Below are 23,426 nucleotides of genomic sequence, written 5' to 3'. Positions count from 1 at the left end.
CCTGAGTGTGATCTCTAGGAGGGTAGTTAGGGAGGGTTAATAGAGTGGGCAGACTTGATGGGCTATAGCCCTTTTCTGCATCATTTTCTATGTTTCTATGAATTCTATGAGAGTTGGAGCATTTACCTCACCGGCCCATGGTAGAAACTAGAGAATGACACGGGGACAAATTTTCCCCGTTCCCACAGGAATTCATTTTCCCATCCTGGTAAGTTCTTTTCCTGTCCCTGCCCCATTCTTGCAAACTCCATCCTCATCTGCCCAAGCCTCAAACACTTTAAAATCATAAGTGTTCGAAGCTTGTGCGATTAAAGCACAGCTTATAAGAATGGGGCAGGGACAGGGATAACGAAAAAGCTCACGGTGACGGGACAGGGATAACGACAAAACTCACAGTGACGGGGACAAATTTGTCCCCGTTTCATTCTCTAATAGAAATCTCTACAGCAGCTTTGTAACAGCCAGCACAAATTTCCCAGAAAGTTAATATTTGCTTCCTCTTTTCTTAGAACTCTGCCAGAAGAAAAATGAGGGTGGGGAGTGGGTTAAAACACAGGCCAACTGCCCTGATTCTTCCTGCCTGAAGGGCAGCCCAAGGATTTGGGGCACCGTTAAATAAAATTATTGCATAGGCCTTTATTTTCCAGTGCCAAGTAATCCATCAAATTTGGACTCCCCTCTCCAAATTGTTTTTCCCCATTTATATATGTTTACTGTTCTATTCTAATGTAGTTCTTAGCCCTCTATCCATTCGATTCAGTTTGTCAGTCTTTTTGTTGTTTTTGCTATATATTTTATTATGTTTGTTATTTTTAATTATACGTATGTTCCCCATTGTACATTCTTCGTATATCGCTTAGAATTTTGATAAACGATTCAATCAAATTTTAAATAAACCTGAAACTTGAAAACTAAGGGGCTCTTTTAATTAGCTGTGATAAGTACTATTGCAATGCAGACTTAGGTGTCCTACATAGTTTTTGCATGCAAAAAAAGTTTGTATTTTTTAATGACGGAGGTGGGTCTTTGAGGGCAGAGCGTAGGAGTGAAGGCGTGGCCTAGTGGTTAGAGCAACTACCTCAGCGTTCTGAGGCTGTGAGTTCAATTCCCACTGCAGTTGTGATTCTGGGAACGTCACTTAACATTTCATTGCCTAAGGGCCCTTTTTATCAAGCTGTGCTAGAGATTTTTAGCATGAGCCAGCTCAGTAAATGCTCCAACGCTCATAGAATTCCTGAGCATCAGGGCACTTACCTCACTGGCCCACGCTACAAACCACTGCTGCACACGGTCAGCGAGTGTCTTTACTGTCTAGAAAACAGGTGTTGGTTTGTTAATCAGGTTTTCTATTCCGCCTTTACCTATTCAGTTGAAGCTCAGATTTTGGGCTAGATTCACTAAGGGCATGGATCAGATCCAATCCATGAGGGATCCGATCCGTGTCCAGGGAGCTGAACATGAATCGCCCTCATGCAAATGAGGACGACTGGATTCACGCCCCCCAATTGATCACTGGGATTCTGATGCACGCGCAGACCATCTGTAAATTCAGGGGAGGGGATACTTGGAATGGGCAGACTTGGTGGGCTATAGCCCTTTTCTGCTGCTTTTTTCTATGTTTCTATGTTTCTATGCGTCGAAGAGCAGCGACTTTTAAAAAAACTTTTAACTAGCCCAGTGAGCCCATGGTTTTAACCCGCTTTAAACCCGTGAATTAAAACAACGGACTCGCACTGTGGGGGAAGGCCAGGGCAGCGCATGGGGCAGGGAGCAATTGGATCTGGATCAACACATCACATTCTTGCTACAGTCTGCACCTCTTTTAAGTTTGGCAAAAGGCAGAGAAGCAGGAGATTAGGGGCAGAGCAGGGCGGCAGAAGAAAATTGTGGCAGAAAGTCAGGGAAGGGAGTAGGAGATTCGGGACAGAGCAGGGCGGCAGGAGAAAATTGTGGCAGAAAGTCGGGGAAGGGAGTAGGAAATTCAGGACACAGCAGGGCGGCAGGAGAAAATCGCGGCAGAAAGTCGGGGAAGGGAGTGGGAGATTCGGGACAGAGCAGGGCGGCAGGAGAAAATCGTGGCAGAAAGTCGGGGAAGGGAATGGGAGATTCGGAACAGAGCAGGGTGGCAGGAGAAAATCGTGGTAGAAAGTCGGGGAAGAGAGTGGGAGATTCGGGACAGAGCAGGGCGGCAGGAGAAAATCATGGCAGAGAGTCAGGGCAGAGAGAGCAGGAGTGTCGGGGGGAGGCAGAGAACTGGAAAGTCGGGGAAGACAGCAGGCAGAGAGCAGGAGATGCAGTTGGAAAGCAGTGAACGACTGGTCCCCAGTAGTCGCTTGTTTGTGATCAGCCAGCCCAGTTGGTGTTGCAGGTTTTTTGTTCGTGAATCACCGCCTGCCATCATTTGAATGCTGTTCCCCCCTCATTTGCATGCGCAGATCAGAAGAATGATCAGGACAGAGGCTAGTGAATCGGGTTGGAGGGAAATCAGGTCGCAAAAGGGTCACTAAGTGGTCAGAACTTGATCGGTGGGCTTAGTGGATCTAACCCTATATTACAAAAGGTTGGGTCAGTTACCCAGGAAGTCACAGTTTGACACAGACATTCAATAGAGTTGCTAAGTACTCATGTGCTAAGGGGAAGCTTAGCACGTGGCCATAATGGAAAAATAAGCCATTTCCTGTCAGTGCCAAAAGTGGTCTTAGCATGTGGAAAAGACCTGAATTGGGGATAGCACAGAGCACTTTTTAGCACTGCTTAGTAAAAGGGCACCTTATGTTATCATTCTGAACCTTTTCCCTTATAAGAACCCATAGGGAAATTACTTCAAAATACCCGAGGGCTAACTTTTGGGTTTTATCTCTTTTCTGGGGGTTTGTAACAGAATTAACTTGGCATACCATTGCAACATTTGGGGGAGGGGGGGGGAATAGAATAAAAGATAGAGACAACTGATATTTTCTTTATCCCTAATCTGATGATGAAATGTAACTGTTAATTCCTTCTGACTCAAAGTCTAACTAAAATTTTTTAGTTGACTTTTGTTATTGAAAAAATATTACCTCTGACCCATAACTCATATTAGTTTCTACATTATCAGTAGGCCTAACCAATCACATAATCCTAGTTAATCATTAAAAAAAACCTTAAATGCAAAGATTTTTTTTCAAGACTCTTTGCATACCCAGATTTCAAGATAATAGTTAGGCTTCAAAAAGATACTAGACTGAACAAGTCACTTAGAAAGTATAAATGAAAGTATTCCAGGAGTCTGTTTTTAGCCACTCTGCATTATGTAACTATTGCAGTGGCTGCAGGATAATGGCTGACACTGATAAATTCCAGGGGATATAGGAGGGGAAGTAGTGGGGGTTGCACTGGTTGTTGGCAGGAGTTCCAAGGAGTCCTGGGGAAGGTGGCTGGTGATAAAGAAAATACGGGAAAGTGCATTTACATCCCTACGCCGCAGCAAATGTCAGGTCACACGCAATTTATTTCCTTTGATGAAATGGCTGGCGTCCAGTTTTTGTCAAAGAATAAGAAGGTTTGCTCTTTGGACATGAGACAAGAGCAAGGAAAGAAGACGGCGCATGAGCCGTTTTCTTCCCTTGTGCTTTGCTTTCTCGTTCTAAAGATGGTACGTTGCCTAGCGGGTGAGCGCGACGATCTCTAGCCAAAGTCAGATCCGGTTTGGCTTGGGGCTGACGGCCTCAGCGCTGCACCTTTAAGACTTTACTCTCTTCCAGCTCCACAAAAGGGAGTGACCTCTGGGCTTTGACAGCTCCCTAATTACTACCAGCCTAGACCCCGCCCAATCCGTGCACCGTCACTGCGATTGGGCGGCAGACCGGTAGGCTACGCTCCGATTGGCCAGCAGATGCCTCAAGTGAACCTTCAGAACTCTGAGGCAGACAATATTCTGTTACATTGTAGCAAAATGGCGACTGTCATTCACAACCCTCTCAAAACGTAAGTAAGACTGAAAAATGTACAGATTGCGCGTGTTTAAATATGAAAAAAGGCGCCTTTCCACCGACCGCACTGGCAGGCACCGGCGTTTGCAGCCCTGAAAGCCGGAGCCGCAGATATCTGGCTTTTCCTCTTGTCTCTCTAGGCGGAAGGCATGAGCTGCACTTTGGAGGGACGCGCAAGTTGCAGAAATTGTTTCTTTAGGTTTAATGCCCGTAGTTTTTGTTCTCGGCTGGTTGCTCCAGGGGACCGACGGGCGGCTCCGATCTGCAGCGGGCGGGGAGCTGCTGGCGGCGCTCCAATCGCGGATCGGATGGTTCGGGCTCGGGTTCCGCTGGTCTGTGCACTTGCCGGAGAGTTCAAGTGTACCGGAGAAAGTTAAAAGCCGGTCTTCTTCTTCGGGCAGCCACATGTAAGGGGATCCGTTAGCGATGCGGGACATCGCTCTTTTTAATAAGTGGGTTGTTTCGTGCGTTGTACTTGCCCTGATATCTTGCGAGAGCCCTGGGCGCTCCTTTCAGTTTCTGTCCTCAGCTCCCCCCGATCCGTGACAGCCGAAAATAAACAACCACATGAAGTCTCCTGGGGAAGCCTGCTTGGTGGACCACACTCGGAACTGGCTCTTATGTCTTTATTTTTGGCAGAATAATTATAGTTTGTATATGTGTGTGCTTTTTTTTTTTTCCTGGTTGAGCTCATTTATTTGCTACCACTGTCCAGTGTCCCTTCATTTAGTAATGAACCTGTGTGTACAAGGAGCTATCTTTTTTTTCTAACCCCCCCCCCCCATGGAGTGAAAGCTGATTGCTTTTCTTTCGTGTCCGGAGGGCGATATGCTGGGGGGGGGGGAGGGGGTAAGGCTTCTAGATGGAGAGGATCAAAAAGATGCAGCGGCTGACTGAGTTAATGAGGGACGGACCAGTGGGGACCACGGTCTTCTTTCTGGTCTGCGGTACCCTTTTTTTTTTTTTTCCACGCCCCTCAATGAAATTAAATGTGTTTTCGGCTCCCGATTGAAGTTGCAGTGCCTGGCAGAATGCATCTACCTCTCTCGACTTTATTTCTGCTTGGAGTTTCTGTACAGCTCATTTCGTGCTTTCTTCTGTTTTGGTTGGCGCCTATGAAAGTAGCGTAACTTTTTTTTTTTTTTTGAACGGATCCAGTTTAAGGTTTGAATTGGACATTTTCAGGCTACTTTAGATGGGCAGAGTGGTTAGTCCGATTATAGGCTCACCATGGTCGGGTGAAACGTGTTGGGATTTTATTGTAGCTGGAGGTTTATCTTATCGGAGCCAAACATTTCGACTATTTAAAAAAAAAAAAAAAAAGGGGGGGGGGGGCCTCACTGATTTGCAACGGAGCCAAACCATAACTGTACCTCTGCATGTGGAGGTTAGCCAAGCAGCCCCGTCTGCGGGCGAGGGACACGTTACGGGCTTCGTCGGTGCCTGCTAATGATCTCTGGAAGCCTTTTCTCTTTTCGTATCTTGGAAGGAGGTTCTGCTTTCTATCGCAGAACGGAATGAAAGAGGAGCACCACGGCGGGTTTAGCTTTTATTGGGGGAGAAAAAAAGTGCACATAAACGCGGAATCTTACTAAAGATAAGATTAACATTGTCAGGCGGCAGCACTTTACTGGACTTGTGTTGCTGAAGAGAATCTGGAGGTAGAAAGAGATTAAAGGAGATCAATTTTTACTCGACTGGATTCGTCCGCTATTATGATGCACCTTTACTTTTTTTTTTTTTTTTTTTTTTTTTTTGGGGGGGGGGGCGGCGGCGGCGGCTTTAATATTTCCGATCATCAGGTTAGGGAAGTGTAGGGATACCGAGGTCCCCCGTCAGCCATAAAGAGCAAACATGCCTTTGATTTCAATGTAAATACGGTTTGGGGACCCCCCCAACCCCCCCCTCAACAAACAAACCTCGAGCCGTGACTGGCCATTTGGTGCCGTCCTTGTTACGTCTTATCAAAATGCTGAAAGTTGTTGATGAAGCAAATGACATTTGCTTTAAGAGACGCGGCTGTAAAAGCCGGGAGATATCATTTGTCCTTCCTGACAGGAGGGAGGGAAGTGACTGATATTAGCATTTTCTGTAAGCCACTCACTAACGCCCCCTGCAGAAACTAATCACACAAAAGTGACAGAGGCAGATGACACCTTTTAAACGAAACCAATTTGTTGGAGTAGGAGCTTTGGGGGAACCTCGGCTGTGGACCTGGAAAGCTTCTGGCTCATAAATTGAATAGCCTAGAAGGTGCCACCTGCTTTGTAGGATTTGTTACACCAGCCTAACACAGGCTACACAGTTAAAAAATTCTAACCGCACTAAGGGCTCCTTTTACTAAGCTGCGTTAGGGCGGAATAGCGTGCGCTACAATGCCACGCGCGCTAGATGCTAACGCCAGCATTGAGCCGGTGTTAGTTCTAGCCGTGTAGCGCACGCTAAAAACGCTAGCGCACCTTAGTAAAAGGAGCCCTGAGGTTTCCCTTTACAGGGAGAGTAATGCAGTGCGCTTCTCCCTCCGTATTCGCGGTTTCACCATATTCACGATGGCTTTTCATAGAAAACAGCGAATAACATATGAAAAAGTTATTTGCGGTTTTTCTGTATTTGCAGGTCTGTTAATCCCCTATCACATCAAATACGGAGGGAGAAGTGTATTGTGTAACTCTACAAAGTGTGAGCAAATTTAATGATGATGGAATTGTCCCTTCTACTACTGTTATTGGGACAATTTTACAAATTGGCACCTTGGTGTGGGAGACCCACTGCTTTACGTTTAGCATCCATTCTATAATGGCATCTTGGTGTTATTCTGTTATGGAATGCGTTTGTGTGTCTGGGCGTTGGTGCGTTTGTGTGTTTGGGCGTTGGTGTCCTTTTACACCATGTCAGTGGCAGGCAAGTGACGTGTGTCATGTTTAGTATTCTATAAACTGCATGCATAACTGGGAGACCTGTCCACATATACACCCTCCTTCCATTTAGGCGCCATGGTATTTAGGTATTTCCCTTATAGAATAGTGCTTAGTGCACATAGGTGCCTGTTATTCAGTGGTGCCTATCACACACCTAAATGGCATGTTTTTCTAGGTGTCGGCTTAAAGAATTGCCCTATATGAGTTTTTGACTATGTAAAAAAAAAAAAAAACGACAGGGGAAAAAGGAAATCTAATGAAATCCAACAATAGGGATTGAAAATATTCAATATATATAACAAAAATCACTTCCCTCTCTAGATGATAATGAAAATGTTTTATAATACCAGCTGTACATATGATAGGAATAGCTTAGAGGCATGAAGGGGCACAACAGAGGGTGTAAACCCCCCAGCCACCTCACCACCCAACCATTGCTTAATCCGTCATACTTTTAAGCTTATTTTCTATTTTTCAAAAATTAATAATAGTGAAACTCTCAATTTCCCCAGAATGTGTAATAGGTCTTTCCATAAGTTTGGTTGAGTTCACAGCCGTTTGGTTTCCTGAAGCAGTATAACGAAATGTGGACACGTTGGAACCAAGAAACCAAGCTTTAGCCAAGTGCTCTTCACCTATTAAATGTTTTTGGGAAATTGAGAGTTCCACTATTATTAATTTTTGAAAAATAGAAAATAAGCTTAAAAGTATGAAGGATTCAGCAATGGTTGGGTGGTGAGGTGGCTGGGGGGTTTACACCCTCTGTTATGCCCCTTCATGTCTCTGAGCTATTCCTATGTAAAGCTGGTATTACAAAAAAAGTTTTCATTATCATCTATAGAGGGAAGTGTTTTTGCTATATGAGTTTTCGGCAGCTCCCTTTTTGTCTAGGTTTATATGGCTATTGGTGTCCTATAGGCCAGTCCTTGACCGCAGGTGAAGTTTGAAGTTAGGCACTGACTTTTCTTCTCTTATTCTTTTCCGTTGGTATTTGTGTCTGGTTGTGTTTGGTTTTCAGTTTTTGGGAAGCCAAGCGACGGAGCTGCATCTGTCTGACCCTGTCCAAGGACGCGTCTTCTCATCTATTCTACCTGGTTAATTTGAGAGTTGTACTCGTAGTTGAGCAGGGGTTTGTAACCTTTTTTTGGGTCTCCGCACCCTTTATCTGATGATTGAAACCCTTGTACCCCTTCCTAAACCACGTGTTCACTTGTGATTGCTTGCACAACACACAAGGTAACTTATGTCAGCTAAATAAACTACATCAAAAACCTACTGTTGACAGAATAATTTAGACCAGGGGTAGGGAACTCCGGTCCTCGAGAGCCATATTCCAGTCGGGTTTTCAGGATTTCCTCAATGAATATGCATGAGATCTATTTGCATGCACTGCTTTCAATGCATATTCATTGGGGAAATCCTGAAAACCCGATTGGCATACGGCTCTCGAGGACTGGAGTTCCTACCCCTGATTTAGACACTCGGGAGAGTAGACTTCACCTAAGTCAGGGGTGTCCAATGTCGGTCCTCGAGGGCCGCAGTCCAGTCGGATTTTCAGGATTTCCCCAATGAATATACATGAGGTCTATTTGCATGCACTGCTTTCATTGTATGCTAATAGATCTCATGCATATTCATTGGGGAAATCCTGAAAACCCGACTGGATTGCGGCCCTCGAGGACCGACATTGGACACCCCTGACCTAAGTTAAACAATCCTTTTATCCCAAACGAGCCTCAGAACTACAGGCCTGGCCAGGAACGCCAGAGCCTCTGTTTAACTTAGGTGAAGCCTACTCTTCCGAGTGTCTAAGCTATTCTGTCAGTGTAGGTTTTTGATGCACTTGCGATTACTGACATGTCGCTGTTAGCTGCTAACTGATAACAAAGTCGCTAAATGTACAGTAGTACACTGCTACCCAGAACTGTTGTGATAACGTCCCTAACTCTGTTTAGAACAGGGGTCTCAAAGTCCCTCCTTGAGGGCCACAATCCAGTCGGGTTTTCCCCAATGAATATGCCTGAGATCTATGTGCATGCACTGCTTTCAATGCATATTCATTGGGGAAATCCTGAAAACCCTTTGAGATCCCTGGTTTAGAAAGTTTTAATAAATTGCCTCAATTTCAAGACCCTTCTCCACACCCCATCTGATCTCTTCCCATACACCAGAGGCCCCACAAATTTTCCAGAGCTGCGGCACACTACACGTAGTGGCTGCGGCTCGAGGCATCCGGAAATGTGTGGACGTCGCCATGATGTCATCACGTCAACATCCACGCATGCACGAAGGTCCTCTAGGCGGGGCCTTGAGACGTCAGTGGGGGATGCCAGCAGGGAAGAGGGCCAGAGAGAAGGAGAGGTGCTGGTGCCGGCTGATTGCCTACAGGATGTGCCTCTGCTGGTGTCTCTCCTCCTCCCCAGTGTGCTGAGGCACACAGTTTGCAATACACTGCCGTGCACCTTGGGGGGCAAGCATGGCTGGTCAAGAGCCCTATACTTGAGGATGTCCTTGAACACAAGGCAGGATCTTCTCTGAGATCTGTGCCCGTTCTTCAGTTGGCCATAGCGCAATTTTGGGAATTCTAGTGCTTTCACTGTCATGGTCCACATAACAGAAATAATATATATATATTTTTAAGAGTTCTGAGTTTATGATGTTCGATACTCTAAAATGCATTCTTTTGAATAGTTCATTTTCCAAATTCATATATCATTTTTCAGCTTCTGCAGTGCTTTTATTATGTTAGATGTTCATATGTAAGGATCTCATTCCATGTCGGGGTTGAGAAACAGAAAAATGAACATGCCAAAAGAACTTTTTGAACTAGTGCCTAGTTGTGGGTGTGTAGCCTATACATGTATATTTTTTCTAGATGAAAAATGTTTGTCAATTTTATTCCGGAATTTTATGTGCCGAGTTCTTATCTGTCCTTCTGACATCTGATCACTGCTGGACCCTAGTGGAAGAGATATAACACTGGCTTTCTGACTCTTCACTCTGGTTCAGGGTTGCAGTGTCAAGGTGAGGGGGTGGAGAACACTCGGCACCCAATTCTAATAACGAAATGGGATTTTTAAAAACAGCCTCACTCCCTTGAAATAGTTGCAATGTAGGCCCCTTACTCACTGAAATCTGGAAAGCCTTCAATGAAGCCAAACACTTTAGTGTTCTTGTTGAATAGCAAAGGTCCTCTGTGTGTTCCCTGGGGAAAAGGCACGTTACCTCCCTCACGCCTCTTGTACCAAAGGGTGAGTGAGGGGAATTGGGCTTCCTCCGCAGAATCTCCTCATGCTCACCTCCAAATACCTTGTTTTGTTTAAGTCCTTGGTCTTTACTCCCAGCCCTTAAGGGCTGTCAACAGGTCAGGTTTTTAGGATGTCCCTATTGAATATACATAAAACACACTTGTATGCCTACCAGTTCCATTGTATGCAAATTTCTCTCATGCATTTTCATAGGGTTATCTTGAAATCCTGTCCTATTGGTGGCCCATGAGGACTGGGAGTAAAGTCCACGGGAAGTAAATATTAAAGCTCTGTCAGTATTTCTTTAAGAAACTATCCAACACCCTTCTAACAACCCTCCTTAGATGAGGAAATAAAACCGAGTCTAATATATCAATCTCTGACAATGCAAGGCTCAGACGAAGGAAACAGCCTCAGAACCCCTCCCACGCCAACCTAAATAGGACAAAGTGTAGGAAATAAACCGGGGTGAGTTACCTCTTCGGCATAAAAAAACCTTCTCAACTGGGTAATGTCAAAAAAAGCCTTGTGCAATGCAGCGAGCGATAGTCAAAAACCACACAATCAAATCAGTTCTGAATTTAATTTGAATAGAAGGAATACTTCATCCCAGTGTGGAGTTAACTTGGATAAGTATTCCTTCTATTCAATTAAATTCAGAAATGATTTGATTGTGTAGTTTTTGACTATCGCTCTCTGCATTGCACAAGGCTTTTTTTGACGTCACCCAGTTGAGAAGGTTTTTTTAAGCCGATGAGGTAACTCATCCTGGTTTATTTTCCATACTTTGTCCTATTTAGGTTGCCGTGGGAGGGGTTCTGAGACTTTTTCCTTCATTCTGGGCATTTAATACGTCTTTGAGCCTTGCACTGTCAGAGATTGATATATTAGACTCTGGTTTATTTCCTCATCTAAGAAGTGTTACTTTGTTAGACGGGTGTTCGTTAGTATAGTATTTACTAATCTTTTAAACTTGTTTGTTGGTCCAGTGTTTCATCTTCATACTGTCCACTCTTTAAAGGGGTGGGGGAATTACAAATTATTTCAATTTCCATAAAATGTACAAATGTAGTACGAAAGAGGGTTTGGTTTACTAAGGCTTTGTTTATTGTAGCGGTATTCACATCTTTGAGGGCAACCAGTGGGTTGTGAATTTAGTAGAGGCTGACAAAATTTTGGTTTTGGTTTCTGTTTCATTACAGTGCCGAAGCTGGTCCAAAATCCTTTTTCTTCCCAGTTTCGATTTCATCTGAAAATGACTGTGTTTTCAGTGGAAGCTGAAAATTTGTGGGTGTTTTTATTTTATTTTTTTTCTGTTTTGTCTCCTTCCCTCTCTCTCTCCTTTGAACAGGAACTGCCTTCCTCCTACCCACCTGAAGGTGCTCCCCTCAGACTTATTTTACAATCCCTGGCGATGTAGTGGTATAGTCGGGGTAGGAGTTACCCCGAGTTTGTCTGTCAAGCCTCTTCCCTTGTTTAAAAGCAGACTGAAAACTCACCTTTTTTGATTAACTGTATCCATAACATCCTGTTTGTCTGTCTTGCCTGTTTAGATTGTAAGCTCTATTGAGCAGGGACTGTTTTCTTATTCTTTGTGACTCTGTGCAGCGCTGTGTGCATTTGGTAGTGCTATACAAATAATTAATAGTAGTAGTAGTAGTTGTTGTTGTTCCTGCCCATGCTGGCTCTGCTCTCAAAATAGCTGCCATGACCTCTCGTGACAATCTCATGAGACTGCTACAAGAAGTCTCTCTTTCTAAGGGATAAAAAGAGACCAACTGATTTCACGCCAAAAGTCTCAAAACTGACGACTAACGGACTGCCCTTTTCCCAGTCAGGTCAGTGGACCCACTATTCACAAAGACAAACTACAAACCTCGCAACATACCCTGAAGAAAGCCACAGCATGATGGCTGATACATCAACTTCTACGTGACCAGACACAGTGAGACCCGGAAACCTGCAACAAGCACAATGTCAGCTGTGAAAACCCTGGGAAAACATATAGCCTAACTTCACAGGGAGAACATCTTTAAACTCACCAAAAGCTTTTCCATTATATGGGACAAAGAGACCAACTGACTTTCCCGCCGAAATTCAAATTGGTGACCAATGGACTGCCCTGTTCCCAGTCAGGTCAGTGGACCCACTATTTACAAAGACAAACTACAGACCTCGCAACATACCCTGAGGAAAGCCATAGCATGATGGCTGAAACATTGGTTTCTACCTGAGAAGACTTAGTGAGACCCGGAAACCCTGCAACAAGCAGTTACAGAAGCCATTTTTGAGAGTAGAGTTGATGTGGGCAAGAGCGTCTGGGGATCACTTCTGCCATAACTATCCCACTGGACCACAAGGGATTGTAAAGTAGTTGCGGAGGGGAGAGGAGGGAGCTACTCTTTGCATTCATTTTTATTATGTGTAATGTGATTTGCAAGTAATACGATTATGATCTTAAATAGTAGTTTATATGGCAGAGTGCTCTAAATCAGTGTTTCTCAGCTCGGTCCTGGAGTACCCCCTTTGCCAATCAGGTTTTCAAGATATCCACAATGAATATTCATAAACTTGATTTGCATTTGCTTCCATTTATATGCAAATTTCTTTCATGCATATTCATTGTGGATATCGTGAAAACCTGATTGGCAAAGGAGGTACCCCAGGACTGAGTTGAGAAACGCTGCTCTAAACACATGCTCTTGATACAAAAGTTTAGCAGGAATGTAAGTCTATAAATTTGGGATGGTAAGCTCCATAGGAATTAGCTTCTCTATGGAGATATGACAGCTGTCACTCCAAATGTTATGCAGAGTCAGCAATTGTAAAAGCACTGTAGCGTTTAGTTTAGTTTTTATTAGCTGAGGTTAATGTGTGCTGAGGCTATTGTGCTTGGAGGTGAGATGTTCTCTTTCATTATTTAAATTATTACATCTATTCTGGCTTGGATACTACTGTATTTGGGCGATTCTAAAGAATTTCCAGACTCTTAGGTGTGATGAAGATGCAGCGTTTTAATCAAACTTGTGGCATGCAGAAGTTAAATCCTATGAGAGAGGAATCTGCAGGGGTGGTTTTCAAGCACACATACTGGTCAGCTTATAGTGTTAGTCAGTGGCGTAGCGAGGGTGAGAGGCGCCCCTCCCCTCTTCTCCACCCCCCCATCTGTTCCTTCCCCACCCCCTCCCATGCTGTGCATGTACCCCTCCCCTTTCTCTGTACCTCGTTAATGTTTGCGGCGCGAGCAGCAACCGCAACCTGCTGCTCGTGCCCGCGTCTGCTCTTCCTCTGTCACTTCCTAGGAAGTGACATCGGAGAATGAGCTGATGCTGGCGTGAGCAATAGGTTGGGGTTACCGCTCGCGCCACGAATATTAGAGGTATGAGGGAAGGGGTTTGTGTGGCAGTGGGGGGGAGGGGGGTGGAGGACAGGCGCTGGTGCCCGGGGTGGATATCTCCCCCCTTACTATGCCACTGGTATTAGTAGGGAAATATTATTATTATTATTACAATGAAATGATGCATATATTAGAAAATAATTTAAGAAATGTGTTGCTCTTGATTGTAATTTTTCAGAGTATGTCGTTTTTGCATTCAGTGACATCAATGTGCTTTTTCAATTCTGGATTGTACATCAGGTTGGTATAATGTCCTCCATGTAGACTAGTGTCTGGACTCCTTTACGCTATTTTAGTAAGAGTCTTTATCATGCTTGTCCTTTAACTAAATACATAATATCTATGCTACTTTTTCTTGTAACTTGTGCATAGTTTGGGCAAGGATAAAAAGCTGGTTATTATGACTTTTTACACGTTCTCACAAAGGTCCTGTCTCAAAAATTATTTAACTAAATCTGTATTGATTTGGGAACTTAAACATGCCGTGCTTCTTTAAAAGTCTTTGTTAAAATGGCTCCCCTGGTTGTCAATCTGTGCTAGCATTTCCTGGGACTGGAGGGTAGTAATATCCTGTGGGTTTACAAGCAAAAGGCTGCTGACTGCAAGCTCTGACAAACCCAGTGGACCCCTTTGGTTCACATTCACGCAAACTAGGTTTCATTTTCGGCCTTGGCCAAAACTACATGATAAATTTCAGCTGTGGCGGAAACTAAAAAAAGCAATTTGTCGGCCTCTAGTTTTTAGGATATCCCTAATGAGTATGTCTGTCTGAAAGAGGTTTGTATTCGCTGGAAGAAGTATGCATGCAAGTCTTTTAGAATATCCTGAAAACCTTATCCTTTGACGGGGAGTGAATAACTACTGTTCTATTGAATGTGATCTTGTTGAATCTGACCCTTAATACAATTACAAAATTGCATAACTTTTTAAATTAGGTGTTTAATCCTTTTAGTTTGGCTTAGATCCAAGTGGGGTCAAGTGACGGCATTAAATTCCTTCCATTAGACCATATCGGAGATTTTCAACATCAATTAAAAGATTGAGAAAAAACTCTTCTGATAGCCTCAACCTTACATCCTTTCATATGATCTTGATCATTAGAGGGTGACTGATAACTACACAACTGATTAGATCCTAATGCAACTGATGCATGGCTGAGCCACTTCCTATTGTTGAATCATTCAGTTCCACCCTGTGTGTCGCTGTGAATGCTTGGATCTGGTGAATTGATAATTCCTTTAGTTCTTAATAAAATCCAAGCAATGCTATTTCTTGAAACTGTGTTGATTTCACTAGACTGACATTAGGGCTGGTCTGGCAACTTGGTGCCGATTCTGCACATGGCTGTTTGGAAGGTCCCTGGTTTGATTCCTGAGTTGGACTGACCAAACCTAGATATGTTCTAATCTAGAGGCATGTTTACAGCCTCCAGTGGAGGGAGAATTGGTCACCGCTCAAGGGTGACACCTACTGGTTGAATTTAAGGGCCAAGATTGAAGGTTTTCTCAAGCCTAGAATGTCATGGCAAAGGTCAGACTAGCTCTGAAGTATGTATGGGGGCGAGGGGAGAAAATGACATGGGAGAAAGCTCCTTGAATTAATTGTGAATGAAACTTCATGGTCTGGTTCTGACTGAGCAGAAGTACAAAAGAGTGGGAAGGAGCTGTCAAATCGGAGATAAATTTAGGCTCATCTTTCTGTAAGTTAAAAAAAACAAACTATTCTGAAGGTCAGTCGCTTTTATTCTTCAGTTTTTCCAAGTGGTTTCTCACCTTTGGAAAAGCTCTAAATGGAAGTAGCCTACTCACTATTGAGCCTCTGGAATTCTCAATCTTGAGCCATTCAAAGCAAATTAGGCAGCCAAATATCCAATGACCTACAGGGTTCTAAATGTTTCCATCGCATTCTGCCTATGCAAAGCATTTAAAGGCCAGTTCAAATGATTTCCATGACTGCATATTGGCCATGCAGCTCGGCCATGTGTACCAGGAATGTCTGAATTGTCAGACTGGCCAGTTGGTCTCTTGGTGCCAAATATTTCTGAGGTGCACATGCAGACTGCTGCAGTGCAAATAGTATGAACCTACCTTTTTGTTTGATTGTAAAACATGTAAACATCACTTAAAGTCAATCATTTTAAACTAGAGCTGTTTAAATAAGGCTGGCATTAAACCCCCCTATCCTGCTTTGCACTTCGAAGCTGGCTAGTGTAAGGGTGGGCACAGGAGCGTCGTATATGACAGGGAAGAAGCTCTGCAGTGAGCTGCAGCAGAGCTCACTCCCTCAGCCATGACATAACAACTAATATTAAATGGTTAATAGACTAACTAATGAGACTTTCTTTCCACGTAATTGTATAATATTTTGCACCCTTATTTGGTTTTTCCCTACATTGTTTTACTTTCCTCTCCTACCTGTTCTAAATATTACAATTTACCCCTGTGGTACACTTTGCTGTGGTTCTGCTCACTTGTTTCCAAGTTTTAGTTAATTTATATACTGCCTATTAATGGAGGTTGTCTAAGCATGTTGGTTTTTGAGTTTTTAGAAGTGTTGTATTTCTCTTCAGTAGTTTGTGCATGTGACAGTAACATTCTGAGCACTGAATTTTGGAAAAGATTTTTGATGTTACTGAGTTTATTTTCTCTGTAGCAGAGGACCATAGTGTGCTGTGTTTCTCTTATACATTATTTAGGTACTCGGTGGCATAGTAAGGGAGGTGCGGACTGTCCTAGGTTCTGTCTTCACGGGGACTCTGGTGTCGCTCCGCTTCTCTGACCCCCTCCCCCCCATCATACCTCTTTAAATGTTCACTGGTACAATCAACATCTTCCATCTATTACTCCCTTCTGACGTCACTTCCTGGTTGTGGGACCAGGATGTGATGTCTGAAGGGAGTCGAGGACAGTGCAAGCAGTAGGTGGAAGATGCTGCTCACTTCAGTGAACATTTAAAGAGGTGGACAGGGGACACACGATGTGGCAGGGAAGAGTAAGGGGTTTTTGTGGTGCAGTGATGCTAGTTGCCACCACCCTGGATGCCAAACTCCCCCTGCTATGTCACTGCAAGTACTCAAGTATTTTTTTTTTGTCATTGAGCTCTTCTGATTTGGTGGGAGGCCAGGATTTCCAACATAACTGCTGACAGTTTTCTCATTCCTTGCCCATTACTAGTGGGTGCTCAAGTCATCTTATGATTTTAGAGCAGCAGAAGACCTTTTTTTACTGACCTGCTATCTTCTTGTTACTTCTAAAGAACCTAGAGGATGACACAGGGATGATGTTTGTCACTGTCCCTGCTCCATTCCAGCCCTGTCCCTATGGATGCTGTTCTCATCTGCACAAGCCTCGAACACTTGTGATTTTATATTAAAATTTTTAATTCAAGTATAAAAAGGGACAATATTCTGTACAACTGTTTTGAGATAAATCACAAATAGAGCCTTCCATTTCGATCTGGTTTTGGTATAACCTTTCCAAAGATTTCAGTTGCCTGTGTTTTTACATCATCTAGAAAGAATTTGATTGTCTTTCAGACATGGGTGTAGAAGAGAACCAGCACTGTGTAGTGGATGAACAGGAAAATAAGTATATATTAAATGTTGGAAATGCTCCTTGATGCCAGCAACGATGGATGAATCTTTTTGCAGTAACAGTAATGCTTGAACAGCTGGGCACAAGATGGAAGGGTCTGATCAGCAGACGAGAGTCTTGTTGCCACGTCAAAGGCAGATAAGACACCAATGATGTCATTTAGCAGTACCTTAATTCATTCTAAATCCAGTTTCCAGTTATCTAAGACAGTGTTTTTCAACCTTTTTACACCTATGGACCGGCAGAAATAAAAGAATTATTCTGTGGACTGGCGGTTGAAGAACACTGGGCTAAGTCGTGGGCCAGCCCCGCCCCCATAATAGTACTAATTGCACCTTGCACGTCCCGTGCCTCATCTGGAAGCCTTCCCTCTGACGTTGCAACATCAGAGGGAAGGCTTCCGGTCAGTGGCGTACCTAGGGTATGTGGCACCCGGGGCCCATGTAAAATTTTTTTTTTTTTTTTTGCAATAACCATGAAATGGAATAAATGGTCAGAATAGAAACAGGCAGTGAAAATTTTCTTTTTTTTTTTTTTTTTTTTCCAAAGTATTTTTATTGAGAATGGCAAAAGGTCCAGACAAGCAACCATGGTCTGTACAGAAACTTATACATTATCAAAAAGAACACAGAATGAGAGTAACAGCAACAACAAGCATGAACAAGCCTCTCCCAAGAGAAAATTGCCAATGAGAGGCATAGCAATACACAACAAAAGGCCAAAACTTGGGGCAAGCAAACAAATCCCACCCCAGAACCCACAAGAATAATAAGCCGGACTAGACCCTCAGCCATATTTTATAATGAAAAAAACCCCCACAAGCAACAACACCCAGACCGCTCACCAGACACACCAATCCGCACAACAAGCACCCAAGAAACACCCAGCCACCACCCAGACAAAACTACCAGACACACCTACCCCACCAAGCCCAGACCCAACCCCCCCTCCCCAGAGAGTGCAAGCGCAAAGTGGACCGTGAAAAGGGCAGCTGCAGAAGTGGAAAGCCCCAGATAAGTAGGTTAGCTAAAGAAAGCCCACAGATAGAAGAAATCAGGATAACAGAAGTTCCAACAAATGCTCCCACAGAAAATTTTCTTTTATTGAACCTCATTTATGTAACCATTATTCCAAACATAACATAACATAAATTATGTCTGAATTGTCATGACATCAGAAGTACATATGGAGTAGTTGCAGGTGATGCTTGGGACAGTTCTGATTATGTTAGTTTGGTTTTATGTGTTTTTTTAATAGAAGGGTTTTTATTTCTTTTTTTAAGGTTTTGTAGTTTGTGGTCGAGGTCAATAGGTTGTAGAGTTGGGGGTCAAGTGTTGCAGCTCGAATGGCTAGGAGGTTGTCGAACAGTTTTTTTCTTTTGACGTTTTTGGTTGGAGGGTGTGTGAATGGTGCGTGAGTTCTCCTATGTCTGTTTGAAGTGGATTGAATTATTTAGCTGAAGAAATTAGTTACCCCCCCCCATTCCACACACATTAATTCTCTTCCATTTTTGTTCCCATTATAAAAAAACACTGATAAGTTCCCAGGAAAAAAATACATTAAAATAAGAAGTGAAAACAAAGGCCCCTACAGATGAGAACATAACATAAGAATAGCCTAACTGGGTCACACCAATGGTCCATCATGCCCAGTAGCCCATTCTCATGGTAGCCAATAGTGCTGCCCGATTCAGAGAAAAATATTTCATTCGATCCGATTCACCCTGTTGAATCGATTTTTCGATTAGATTCACTGTTAATGACACCGCTTTTTAAGTTTAAACAAAGTATAACAATAAATTTCACAACAACAATAAATTTCACAAAGTACTTAAAAAAAAAAAAATCACATTTTTCCATTAAAGCAGTTCTGGAGACATTTGCTTGAACAGTCTTTTTTCCCAGTCCATAAGCAAGCAATATGAAAAAGATTTCCTTAATTATCTACTCAAACATTTTTGCTATTTACTTTCATTGTACCTATACTATTATTCAGTAGAAAAAATGGACTTAACTGTGCAGGAAATGAATCTCCTCATACACCCACCATATAGTGCAAAAATGTGCAAAGGTCTGTTTTTTTCTTTCGATCACTACATAGCCTAATGCCACACAAGCAGCGCTGTTACAAACATATTCTGAAGGTCAATGCTAAGGTTGACAAAGTTTCCTTCCTTGGACCAGAAGGAGATACTGACAAACCACTGGAAGAGATTCTAAAACAACTACCCAGAAATAACACCCAAAGACCCACTCAGTGTGTGAACCAGTTGAGTGGAGTGGACTAACTGGGGGTGGAAATGGGCCCAGAGTTTGCTCAGCAGAATTTCCCAGACTACCTCTTCCTCTCAACACACTGACATGCTACCACCACCACCAACACTAGGAACACCTCACCGAGTATGCCAGCAATGCTTATAAACTTTATAAAACACATTATTATATTTTCTTATAAAGCATATATTTTAACTGAACTCAGCCTTGCCATTCACAAAAATAGAAAAGTTCCCATTTCAAGCTGTCTCATGTACACTTTTCAAATCTAACATATTGTAATCACAAAACAGAAAATAAAATTATTTTTTCTACCTTTTGTTCTCTGATCAATATTCAAATCTTGTTGGTCCCAGGCTCTTGTTGTCTTGCTTGCCAGGGTCTCCTTTCTCCGTGCTAACCATCCGTCTGCCATCTCTGTTCTCCCCTTCCGTTTCCCTTCCCTCTCCCGGAGATCTGGCATCTTTCCTTTTTTTTGTCTCCATCCACAGATTCACCTTTTCTCAACTCCCCACCACCCCAGGATCCACCATCTCTCCCTTTCTGTTCCCAACTATCCTCCTATCCAGTATCTCTATCCCCCCTCCACACCATCCCCTGTTTCCAAGTTCTCTCCCTTTCTGTTCCTTCCCTCCCTAAATCCCATTATGCACCATCTCTCTCCCACTCCTCTGTTTTTAGACCCATTATTTCTAACCCCCAAAGTCTGGCATATGCATGTATCTTTGAACCCCCCCTTCCCTCTCTCCCTCTGTGTACTTTTACACCAGGACCCCCCTCCCCCGAAGGTCTGTCCCCCCTCCGAAGGGCTACACCCCACCCCTGAAGACCTGCACCCCCCGAAGGACTTTACCTCCCACCCGAAGGTCTGTCCCCCTCTGAAGGCCTAAACCCCACCCCTGAAGGACTGCACCCCCCCCGAAGGCCTGCACTCCCTTGAAGGTCTGCACCCCCCCGAAGGCCTGTCCCCCCCTTGAAGGCCTGTCCCACCCCCTTGTAGGCCTGTCCCCCCTTTAAGGCCTGCCTGCCTGCCTTTCCCCCCCTTGAAGGCCTGCACCCCCCCTTGAAGGCCTGTCCCCCCCCTTGTAGGCCTGTCCCCCCCCCTTGTAGGCCTGTCCCCCCCTTGAAGGCCTGCCTGCCTTTCCCCCTTGAAGGCCTGCACCCCCCTTGAAGGCCTGCACCCCCCCCTTGAAGGCCTGCACCCCCCTTGAAGGCCTGCACCCCCCCTTGAAGGCCTGTCCCCCCCTTGAAGGCCTGTCCCCCCCCCCTTGTAGGCCTGTCCCCCCCTTGAAGGCCTGCCTGCCTTTCCCCCCTTGAAGGCCTGCACCCCCCTTGAAGGCCTGCACCCCCCCTTGTAGGCCTGTCCCCCCCCCCTTGTAGGCCTGTCCCCCCCCCCTTGTAGGCCTGTCCCCCCCCCCTTGTAGGCCTGTCCCCCCCTTGAAGGCCTGCCTGCCTTTCCCCCCTTGAAGGCCTGCACCCCCTTGAAGGTCTGCACCCCCCCAAAGGCCTACACCCCCCCCCCGAAGGTCTGCACCCCCCTGAAGGCCTGCCTGCCCCCCTTGAAGGCCTGCACCCCTTGAATGTCTGCACCCCCCCCCGAAGGCCTGTCCCCCCTTGAAGGCCTGCCTGCCTGCCTGTCACCCCCTCCCCCTTGAAAGCCTGCTTGCCTGCCCGCCCGCCCCACCCTGAAGGCCTGATGCCCCGACCCACCCCGAAGGACCGCTCGCCCCCCTGGCCTCCCCGCACCACCTATGAACAGCCGCAGCAGGATCGCGAAGTCAGCGTCGGGTACCAGCCCTAAGGGGGTGTTCCCGGCCTTGCCGTTCAGTCCCCCGCCACCCCCGAAGGACCGCTCGCCCCCCTGGCCTCCCCGCACCACCTATGAACAGCCGCAGCAGGATCGCGAAGTCAGCGTCAGCGATCCCTGCTGCTTCCTGCGCCACGGTCCCGCCCCTCCTCTGACGTCAGAGGAGGGGCGGGATCGCGTCGTAGGAAGCAGCGCAGGGATGCTGACGCTGACTTCGCGATCCTGCTGCGGCTGTTCATAGGTGGTGCGGGGAGGCCAGGGGGGCGAGCGGTCCTTCGGGGGTGGCGGGGGACTGAACGGCAAGGCCGGGAACACCCCCTTAGGGCTGGTACCCGGGGCGGCCCGCCCCCCCCGCCCCCCCCTAGGTACGCCACTGCTTCCGGTTCAGGCGCAGGATGCCCGTAGGAGCCGCTGCCCGTGGCTTTGTGCACTGAATATGTTAGGAAGAGGGAGCTGGCTCGAAGATAACGCTGCATCGATTGCACCGTGGACCGGCGGTTGAAGAACACTATTTTGGGCTTGATGCACATGCTGGCCCTGTGGACCGGCAGGAAATTTCTGTGGACCGGCACTGGTCCATGGACCGGTGGTTGAAAAACACCGATCTAAGATGTTAGTTTTTACATATTGATACTAGCATTTTATAGATGGGTGTTTTGTTCTAGTTGGAACAGCCTGTTTTAAGACCAGTCTTAAATTAGAGAATGACAGGGGAACAAAGTTTGTCCTTACACCCATAGGCTCTGTCCCCGTCCCCGCCCTGCGGTTAACCATTGGTCTCTGTCCCTGTATCATTCAATAACAACTGTTGTAGCTAGACTGCAAACTGAAGATGGGCTTTGAAAGATTTTGAGTAAACATATTAAAACAAATATGTTTCAAAAATGTAAAAAAAAAAACCCAAACCATTAATTTATTTTCCAGGCTTTACCTTTCACAAAGACCAGAAATCCTTCCCCTCTTTGGCTACATTTGCATCTGATAAATTGTAGGAGCTTCTGTTAGATTAACATAGCATAGTTAATGTACTGGTTTTCCGCTTGCCTTTCTGTAAACTACAAATCCAGAAAATGAGAACCTTTGTATTTCCACCCTCTCTCGCTTCCTCGCTATGCCCCTATCACCCCCTCCCCCCCAATAACCTCAATTCGTGTCCTCTAGTTCTACTACCTTCTTGTCTCTGGAAAATGTTTGTAGATTTAATACCTTTCAAATATTTGAATGTCTGTATCACATCAACCCTGTCTCTCCTTTTCTCCAGGATATACATCTTCAGGTCATCGAGCCTCTGCTCATAGTGAGTTCCTTGGGCTTTGTGGTGTATCCATATCTCGCTCATATGCAGCCAAGGTGATCAAACTTGGAGTTGATTTTGACCCCTGCTCCGCAGATTTGATGCGTGAACACCTAGCTTTTTGTCTTTGTTAGTGAGGGTAGTGAAAAAAGAGCACTTCCTAGTATAACCGTTAATGTGTCTGTGGAATTCTGAAGGTTGTACAGTATGAACTGGAAATAGTGCCTGTGTTTATTTTACATTTTGCAGTTTGTTTTCATAATCTCTTATCCTGGAAATGTACTTTTGGCTCTGTTATCTCTGGAGTCTTCAAGGTTACCCATTGCTAAGTAACCGCAGCACGGTTTGGGACTGTTTGGTGAGTTCTTGTGGGGTTTGATAAGATGCCAGGGTCCCATTTATGCTGGGAAGAGAATGCAAAAAAGTCTTCTAGACAAGGTCTTTTTGTCTGGCTGTGGGAATATTAGGTTGTTAAATGTTTTGTGAACTGTGATATTTCACTTCCTGGATGTAGGTTTGTGTTGCAGGGGCCCACGAATGTCTACTGCTATGCTGTCCATATCATTTTGGTAATCGGCTAATATTGTACTAGTACAATGACTGAAGTGAAAATTTGTTCCCCTTTCCCACCCGCCCCGTCAGACCTCGGCCTGCCCCTGCCAGTTGTGCATTTTCTCTGGGACTTTCTCACTGTTGTGATAAGTAGATAAAGGGGATTGAGCCAGGAATCAGGGCGGAAAGAGTTCTGGACGCATTGCACATCCTCTAAGGGGAGCTGGTGGAAGCTTGAATAGTAGCAGAATTCAGGAATGCGTGGGCTGAGCAAAGAGGACACCTAGTTTATAAAAAAGGGACGATAACTCCTGCTCCAGAGCCGGAAACCTTAGTTAGTTTGCACAGACTAGCTGAGCCTTGTATTCTCTGC

At 45.0% G+C, this 23,426-nt stretch overlaps 1 protein-coding gene across 7 annotated transcripts in view; it reads left to right on the top strand.

Annotated features, from left to right (window-relative positions):
* Positions 1-3,888: 3,888 nt before the first annotated feature.
* DPF3 (double PHD fingers 3) overlaps positions 3,889-23,426 on the top strand; it is a 419,567-nt gene continuing 400,029 nt past the window's right edge. For 3 of the 7 annotated variants that reach the window (XM_033952007.1, XM_033952013.1, XM_033952008.1), the window contains exon 1: positions 3,889-3,966. In XM_033952007.1, the coding sequence (XP_033807898.1) occupies positions 3,935-3,966 (32 nt within the window). In that variant the 5' untranslated portion in view covers positions 3,889-3,934. The remainder of the gene's footprint in view (positions 3,967-23,426) is intronic. The other 4 variants (XM_033952009.1, XM_033952011.1, XM_033952010.1 and 1 more) reach the window with 4 other exon arrangements.

Source organism: Geotrypetes seraphini, chromosome 7, assembly GCF_902459505.1.
Source record: "Geotrypetes seraphini chromosome 7, aGeoSer1.1, whole genome shotgun sequence".
Lineage (NCBI taxonomy): Eukaryota > Metazoa > Chordata > Amphibia > Gymnophiona > Dermophiidae > Geotrypetes > Geotrypetes seraphini.
The sequence above is the reverse complement of the archived record's forward strand: the minus strand, read 5'-3'. Positions and strand labels throughout refer to the sequence as shown.